The sequence below is a fragment of the Diceros bicornis genome, chromosome 18 (genome assembly GCF_020826845.1).
Source record: "Diceros bicornis minor isolate mBicDic1 chromosome 18, mDicBic1.mat.cur, whole genome shotgun sequence".
Taxonomy (NCBI): domain Eukaryota; kingdom Metazoa; phylum Chordata; class Mammalia; order Perissodactyla; family Rhinocerotidae; genus Diceros; species Diceros bicornis.
The window spans coordinates 41,873,741-41,882,637 of NC_080757.1; the positions used below are offsets into that span (position 1 = coordinate 41,873,741).

General features: G+C 48.5%; 1 protein-coding gene across 1 annotated transcript; it reads left to right on the forward strand.

The window, feature by feature from the left end:
* Positions 1–306: 306 nt before the first annotated feature.
* LOC131417535 (membrane primary amine oxidase-like) lies at positions 307–6,912 on the forward strand. The gene is made up of 4 exons (XM_058561076.1): positions 307–1,903; positions 5,233–5,518; positions 6,242–6,371; positions 6,614–6,912. Exons 1-4 carry the CDS (start codon positions 307–309, stop codon positions 6,887–6,889), a joined length of 2,289 nt encoding a protein of 762 aa, XP_058417059.1. The 3' UTR covers positions 6,890–6,912.
* The last annotated feature ends 1,985 nt before the right edge of the window (positions 6,913–8,897 follow it).

Here is an 8,897-nt window from a genome sequence, read left to right on the forward strand (position 1 = left end):
GAGGCTTACGTGGGCCATTTAAAGTCCAGGTTCCTACCTCAGCCCCACCTCCCTAGCCTGGCCTGACCCCTGACCCCCTCCAACTCCACCTCCACCAAACCCTCTGCCCATCCAACCCTCTGTCCTTGGCTGCCTGTCTTCAGGGTACCCATCATGCCTCTTGCCCATAGCACCACCCCAGAGACTAGGAACCTCCAGAGACGGAAAGAGGCATCCTTCACCCAAGTCCCGTCTGTCTATCTTTCTGTCTATCTCTCAATCTGCATTCTGATTCAAGAGCCTGAAGAAGGGCCAGGAGCTATAGCTATGGCTTTCTTCATTACTTTGTCCCTGTGTAGTGTTCTTGTGGTAGGCATGGGTGAAAGTGGGACTGGGAGTGAGGAAGGAGTTGAGACGGAATGTAAACCTGGCCTGCCTCCCCCTTGCCCCTCCATATCTCCCAGTGCCCAGCCCTGGACACACCCTGGCCAGAGCGAGCTGTTTGCCGACCTGAGCCCAGAGGAGCTGACGGCCGTGATGAGCTTTCTGGCCCAGCAGCTGGGGCCCGGCCTGGTGGATGCAGCCCAGGCCCGCCCCTCGGACAACTGCATCTTCTCGGTGGAGCTGCAGCTGCCCCCCAAGGCTGCAGCCCTGGCCCACCTGGACAGGGGGAGTCCCCCACCTGCCCGGGAAGCACTGGCCATCGTCTTCTTTGGTGGACAACCCCAGCCCAACGTGAGTGAGCTGGTGGTGGGACCGCTGCCGCACCCCTCCTACATGCGAGATGTGACAGTGGAGCATCACGGGGGTCCCCTGCCCTATCACCGACGCCCTGTGTTGATCCGAGAGTACCTGGACATAGACCAGATGATCTTCAACAGAGAGCTGCCCCAGGCTGCTGGTGTCCTCCACCACTGTTGCTTCTACAAACACCAAGGACGGAACCTGGTGACGATGAACACAGCCCCCCGTGGTTTGCAATCAGGAGATCGGGCCACCTGGTTTGGCCTCTACTACAACATCTCAGGGGCTGGGTTTTACCTGCACCCCGTGGGGTTGGAGCTGCTGGTAGACCACAAGGCTCTGGACCCTGTGCACTGGACCATCCAGAAGGTGTTCTTTCAAGGCCGCTACTATGAGAGTCTGGCCCAGCTGGAGGACAAGTTTGAGGCTGGCCTGGTGAATGTGGTGGTGATCCCAGACAATGGCACAGGTGGGTCCTGGTCCCTGAAGTCCCAGGTGCCCCCAGGTCCAGCTCCCCCTCTGCAAGTCCATCCCCAGGGTCCCCGATTCAGTGTCCAGGGGACCCGAGTGGCCTCCTCATTGTGGACTTTCTCCTTTGGCCTGGGAGCTTTCAGCGGCCCAAGGATCTTTGACATCCGCTTCCAAGGGAAGAGAGTAGCCTATGAACTCAGCGTCCAGGAGGCCTTGACTGTCTATGGTGGCAATTCTCCTTCTTCTCTGCGAAGCCAGTACATAGATGGTGGCTTTGGCTTGGGCCACTTCTCTTCACCTCTGACGCGTGGGGTGGACTGCCCCTACCTGGCCACCTACGTGGACTGGCACTTCCTTTTGGAGTCCCAAGCCCCCAAGACAATACATGATGCCTTTTGTGTGTTTGAACAGAACCAGGGCCTCCCCTTGAGGCGACACCACTCAGACATCCACTCTCATTATTTTGGGGGCCTTGCAGAGACAGTGCTGGTTGTCAGATCTGTGTCCACCATGCTCAACTATGATTATGTGTGGGATATGGTCTTCCACCCCAATGGGGCCATAGAAGTCAAATTCCATGCCACGGGCTATATCAGCTCAGCGTTCCTCTTTGGTGCTGCCCGAAGGTTCGGGAACCAGGTTAAGGAGCACACACTGGGCACTGTCCACACCCACAGCGCCCACTTCAAGGTGGATCTGGATGTAGGAGGTAAGTCATCCTGGCAGGGGCAAGGATTCCAGAAGAGGGGGCTGAAGTCTCCATGCCTAGCTTTATAAATTGTTGCTGAGGGGTCGGCCCCATGGCGCAAGCGGTTAAGTGCATGCACTCTGCTGCGGTGGCCCAGGGTTGGCAGGGTCGGATCCCAGGCGCGCACTGATGCACTGCTTGTAGAGCCGTGCTGTGGCGGCGTCCCATATAAAGTAGAGGAAGATGGACACAGATGTTAGCTCAGGGCCTATCTTCCTCAGCAAAAAGAGGAGGATTGGCATCAGATGTTAGCTCAGTGCTGATCTTCCTCACCAAAAAAAAAAAAAAATTGTTGCTGAAACACTAAAAATGTAAAAGTATATGAAGTAAATGTGAAAGTCGTAGGATTTCTCAGAGATTTTCACCCTGCGCAATTGGTTATTCTTCCATACTTAAAAAAAGCTCTTTTGTACTTGTAAATATTGCATCTACAATTACGGAATTTATTATATTGTATACTATGTATAAATATGATATACTGATATACATATTTAGATTTTTTAATTACCAAATTCAATTGTAACGTACATATGTTTTGCCGCTTCTGTTTTTCCACATAACAACATATCACTCATGCAAGCAACAAATATTTACGGAATGCGTATTTGTGCTAAGTGCTGCACTAATGCAATTTAACAAAAAAACAACATCCCTGCTCTCATGAGGTTTTCATTCTAACGGAGGAGCAGAGAGCACATGGAGGGCTCCTGGAAAAATGTTACAATAGAAACATTTTATGCTTATCCTCCCTGTATCTCAGTTTACTCAAGTGTAAAAATGGCCTAACAGTGCATTCCTCACAGGATTGTTGTGAGGACTAATGATGATTACTATAAACACTTTTCCTTTTGAAATAACTTTAGACTTACAGAAAAGTTGCAGACATTGTACAGAGTTCCCATACACCCTTCACCCCGCTCCCCCAATGTTAACATCTTACAAAACCAGGAAATTAACATTATTACAATATTATTAGCTAAACTACAGACCTTATTAGAATTTCATTAGTTTTTCCACTAATTTCCTTTTCCTGCTCCAGGATCTAATCCAGGATCCCACATTGCATTTAGATGTCCTATCTTCTCAGTCTCCTCCAATCTGTGACAATTCCTTTGGCTTTCCTTATCTTTCATGACCTGACAGTTTAGAAGATACTGGTCAATCATTTCATAAAATGTCTCTCAATTTGAGTTTCTCTGATATTTTCTCATGATTAGATTGAGATTTGTTTGTTTGTTTGTTTGTGGGGGTGGCAAGAAAACCACAGAAATGACATTATGTCCTTCTCAGTGCATCATATCAAGGGGTACATGATGTCGATATATCTTATTACCGGTGAAGCTGATCTCAAGAACTTGTGGTGTCTTCTGACTTTCTCCATTGCAAAAGTTAATATTTTTCCACTTGCAATTAATAAATATTTTGGGGAAATTACTTTGACGCTATGCAAATATCCTTTTTCTTTTCTTCTCAAACTCTTGCCCACTAATTTTAGCATCTATTGGTGGATTTTGCCTGCAACATTTATTACTGTGGTGTTTCCCTACTGGTCATTAAATTTTTTCCTTATTTTTTATACATTTATTAATTGGAATTCCCCATAAGGAAGAGTTATCCCTCCTTTTTCATTTATTTATACATGTGATTGTTTATTGATAACTGTGTGGGTTCATGGATATTTATCTTATTCTAAGAATTATAACCCAGTACTGTCATTTATTTTGTTCCTTAAATTGTACCAGTTTTGGCCATTGGGAGATTCTTTAGGTTGGTTCCTGTGTCCTTGACATGCCCCCATTCTTTTCTGAGCACTTCCTTACTTTCTGGCACCACAAGATGTTCCAATTTTATCTTGTATTTTCCCTGCTTCAGCTCTGGAATCAACCACATCTCCAAGGAGCTCTGGTTCCTTTTATTGGACAACAGTATTTTAGAAACCAAGATCTGGGTACCAGGTGTGCTCATTGTTACTGGGATGTCATTGCTTTTAGGCTCTCTCGTTGGACTTAGCTAGAAAATATACGTATGTATTCTAACTGACACATCTCTCTTTATCTCTGCATCTAAGTGATGGCAACTCTTAAAGCACTTGGAACGGTGCCTGACACATAGAGAGAAGTGAGCTATTGTTGTTGTTGTTTTTGTTGTTATCTGTGGAGCCCATTGTGTGGATGGACCATAAAGAACTCTTGTTAATTGTCACCTCTGGGTAGAAACTCTGGGGTGTGGACTAAGGGCAGTGAATCCACAAGAGGAAACTGAAGGTTTCCTTGGTCTCTGCTCTCTTCTGGTCCTTGGAAGGTGTGAAGGGAGCTTCTGGCGTGTTTGGGTTTATTGCTCTTTGGTCTCCTAAGTTGACTCCTAATATGGGACCTAGTTAGATGCTAATAAAATCATTCAAAACTGCAAAAGTTCAGGGAACAAACTGTGCCTTTGGCCCTGCTCTTAATTCCTTGCTAAGCTCCAAATTATAGGAAACACCTCCAAGCACCAGCAGCGTTGGGCCTGGGGCTAGTGGATAACATATTGGACAATGCAGATATGGAACATTTCCTTCCCTCTGGCCTGCATGTCTGCTGTCTATGTGTGGGGTCACTCTATGTTGGTTTCCTCTGGGTGCTGATGTGTAGACAGTGTAGAGCCAGACTAAAACCTGGGTCCCCAGCACTGCCATGATACTAACCATGTGCCCTTGGTGACAAACCAGGGCACGTTATTTAAATTCTCTAAGCCTCAGTTGTCCCATCGGTAAAACTGGGACAATTGTAGTTCCTCCCTCATAAGGTTTTTGCACAAGTAAAGCATCCATGCGTGTGAAGCTGTCAGCACGCTGCCTGTGCAGAGCTCCTTCAGGTTCATAAATGTGAGCTATGGTTGTTATTATTTTCATGATAAGGCAGTTCTGGTGATGCCACAGGGCTTCAGATATGAGGCATAGACCCTGAGGTCAGAAAGAACCTGACTCTGCACATGGCCTGCTAGGCTGCTCCAACCTCGGGTGAGCCACCCTCCCTTGCAGCCCCTCAGAGGGAGATCAGTGGAGGTCAAGTTACAAGGCCTCTGGGATTATTACCAGAGATGACATCGGGGAGAAAGAACTTCTCTAAATCTCTGGATTGGGAATAGTTTGGGGAGAAGGGAGGGAGGCAGGGGGCACTCTCAGTTCTGGGTTTCTCTTTGGCCCCCACTCTGAAGCCAGATGGGGGCAGAGTCCAGAAGGGGCAGGGCAGTTGCATGACCAGCCCTCCCTCCCGCCCTTCCCCCTACCCACCTCCACCTCACCCCAACAGGACTGGAGAACTGGGTCTGGGCTGAGGACACGGCCTTTGTCCCCACCGCGGTACCCTGGAGCCCTGAGCACCAGATACAGAGGATGCAGGTGACCCGGAAGCTGCTGGAGACAGAGGAGCAGGCCGCCTTCCCCCTGGGAGGCACCCACCCTCGCTACCTGTACCTGGCCAGTAACCACAGCAACAAGTGGGGTCACCCGAGGGGCTACCGCATCCAGACGCTCAGCTTTGCTGGGGAGCCGTTGCCCCAGAGCAGCTCCATGGAGAGAGCCTTGAGCTGGGGGAGGTGAGTGGTGGGGTGTCAGAGAGAGGCTGGGGGAGGTGGACTGTAGGAAGGGCCCCATGTTGCTGGGCACCTAAGATCCCACCATCCTATGGGTGTGCATGCACATACAAACTCACACACACACACTCATAAACACACATGTATTCCTGCAGCCACAATCTTAGGCCACTTAAAATGAAGCCTACTAGATGGATGGATGAATGGAGAGATACGTGCTGAATCAAATATAATAAAATGTTAAAGGTAGAATGTGGGTTGTGGGTATATGGGTGTTCACTATACTATTCCTTCAACATTTCTGTATGTTTAAAATGTTCACAATAAATGTTGGAGGAAAAAACAAAGAGTAAGAGAGGAACACAGATCTGAGGAGTATTCCCTAAAATTCAGGCATATGAGATACTGAAATTGACTTAAGATGGGAATCAGGCCATGTCCGTGCATATGAGGCCAGGGCCCAGGTTCTAATCTGGGTGAATGTGTGAGCAACATTCCTGCTTGAAGTCTGAACAATGAGCCAGTGTTTTTTTGAAATACAGGGTATTGAACAAGTGCGGGAAGTCTACGAGACAGAGGCAGAGAGGGAGAATGGGAAGTGGACAGAGAATGATAAAGTGGCTCGATACTCCGAGAACTTTGTGCTCGTTGTGTTCCGTCTTCAGTGCAGCTTCAGGAAGTAGGACAGGTTGATGACCTTGTGGGTCTAATCCAAACCTCCTATAGGTACCAGTTGGCCGTGACCCAGCGGAAGGAGGGGGAGCCCAGCAGCACCAGCATCTACAATTTGAATGACCCTTGGACACCCACTGTGGACTTCACTGACTTCATCAACAATGAGACGGTGGCAGGGCAGGTCAGTTGAGAGGGAGGAGGTGGGGTGAGAGGGTGGAACAGGGGGAGCAAGGATGAGCCACTTCACTCTATCCCAAACCAGAGTCCTGGGAGGTCTTTAGAATTCAGCAAGAAAGAAAGCTTTATGCTTTCACCTTTTTCCTGGGCTAGTGACCTGAATCCTTACACACAAGGCTACTGTGGGAGGCAGGCGTGTCCTTAGCAAAGCCAGGCCTCATGATCCTCTTTCTTCTCCCCTGCTAGGACTTGGTGGCCTGGGTGACAGCTGGTTTCCTGCACATCCCACATGCAGAGGACATTCCCAACACGGTGACTGTGGGGAACGGTGTGGGCTTCTTCCTCCGACCCTACAACTTCTTTGACCAAGACCCCTCCTTCGATTCTGCTGACTCCATCTACTTCCACGAGGACCAGGATGCTGGGTCCTGTGAGGTCAACCCCCTAGCTTGCCTCTCCCAGATTGCTGCCTGTGCCCCCGACCTCCCTGCCTTCTCCCATGGAGGCTTCTCTCACAACTAGGTGGTCCCTGGGATGGGGAATGTGGCCAGGGACCCCAGGGCCAGGGTGTGTGGGGAGGGGGAGCAGTGGGCACTGGGTCGGGCAACCTGGTACCCTCTTCTCCTTCACACACTTGGGGTCTCCGCCCCCACTCCCCCAAGGTCCTCTCTCTTCCGTTGCCCTTCCTTACATCTACCTCCCTGGGTGAAAGATCCTGAGCTGTGATACCTGACATGGGGGGACTCAGCTTTGTTGACCCCAGACCTGCTGGGTTCCTATCCCAGGAGGAGAGGAATGGACAGCCAGAAGTCTGGAGTGATGGCCAAGCTTTTCTCGGAAGACTCCTGTTTTTTCTAAGTTTTTTAATCTTATTTTTTTTAATGAGACATAATTCACATACCATTACATTGACCCTTTTAATATGTACAATTTAGTGGTTTTTAGTACATTCACAAAGTTGTGCAACCATTACCACTATCTAATTCCAGAACATTTCATCACCCCAGAAAGAAATCCCATACATTTTAGCATCACTCCTTATTTCCCTCCAACCGCTTCCCAGCTCTAGGCAACCACTAATCTTTCTGTCGCTATAGATTTGCTTAAACTCTGGACATTTCATGTAAATAGATTCATGCAATACGTGGTCTTTTGTGACTGGCTTCTTTCATTCGGCATAACATTTCTAAGGCACATCCACGTCGCAGTACGAATCAGCACTTCGTTCCTTTATGGACGAACAGTATTCCGTTGTGTGGGTAGACCACATTTTGTTTATCCATTCATCAGTTGATGGACATTTGGATTGTTTCCACTTTTTCGTTATTAAGAATAATGCTGGGGGCCGGCCCCATGGCTTAGCGGTTAAGCGCGCGCGCTCCGCAACTGGTGGCCCGGGGTTCGGATCCCGGGCTTGCACCGACGCACCGCTTCTCCGGCCATGCTGAGGCCTCGTCCCACATGCAGCAACTAGAGGGATGTGCAACTGCGACATACAACTATCTCCTGGGGCTTTGGGGAAAAAAAAAAGAGGAGGAGGATTGGCAATAGATGTTAGCTCAGAGCCGGTCCTCCTCAGCAAAAAGAGGAGGATTAGCATGGATGTTAGCTCAGGGCTGATCTTCCTCACACAAAAAAAAGAATAATGCTGCTATGAACATGAGTGTACAAGTTTTTATGTGGACGTGGGCTTTCATTTCTTCTGGGAGTATACCTGTGAATGGAATTGCTGGGTTGTATGGTAACTCTATGTTTAATTTTTTTTATTTTTTATTATTATTATTTTTTTATTTTATGTTTTTATTTATTTATTTTTTTTTTGGTGAGGAAGATTAACCCCGAGCTAACATCTGTTGCCAATCCTCCTCTTTTTGCTAAGGAAGATTGGCCCTGGGCTAACATCCGTGCCCATCTTCCTCTACTTTATATGTGGGATGCCTGCCACAGCATGGTTTGGTAAGTGGTGCGTAGGCCTGCGCCCGGGATCTGAACCAGCATACTCTGGGCCACCAAAGCGGAGAGCACGAACTTAACCACTGTGCTACCGGGCCGGTCCCTATATGTTTAACCTTTAGAGAAACCGCCAGGCTGTTTTCCAAAGTGACTGCACCATTTCTTTTCTTTTCTTTTTTTATTGTGATAAAACGTACATAACATAAAATTTATTATTTGACCATTTGTAAGTGTACAGTTCAGTGGTATTAAGTACATTTAGAAGCTTTCTTGGGCCTCCCCAGCTCCTCCTCTGCCCCGAGTCGTGAATATAAAGGTAAGGCCTGTAGAGACCCACTGTTCTCTCAGACCCCACGGCAGGTCTCCACTAGGCCGGTGTCCCAGATCTTGGGAAGGTGCTTCTCTGTCTTCATTTCCTCGTATCCCAGCACATTCCTTCTCCTTTCTTTCTTCTTCTTCCTCCTCCTCCTTCCCCTCCTCCTGCTACTTCAGCTTCTACTCCCTGGTATTTCCCTCCGAGGTACTTGGGGGATGTCCCTGCTTCCTCAGTTCCTGTAATCCCCTCCATCCCTCATTT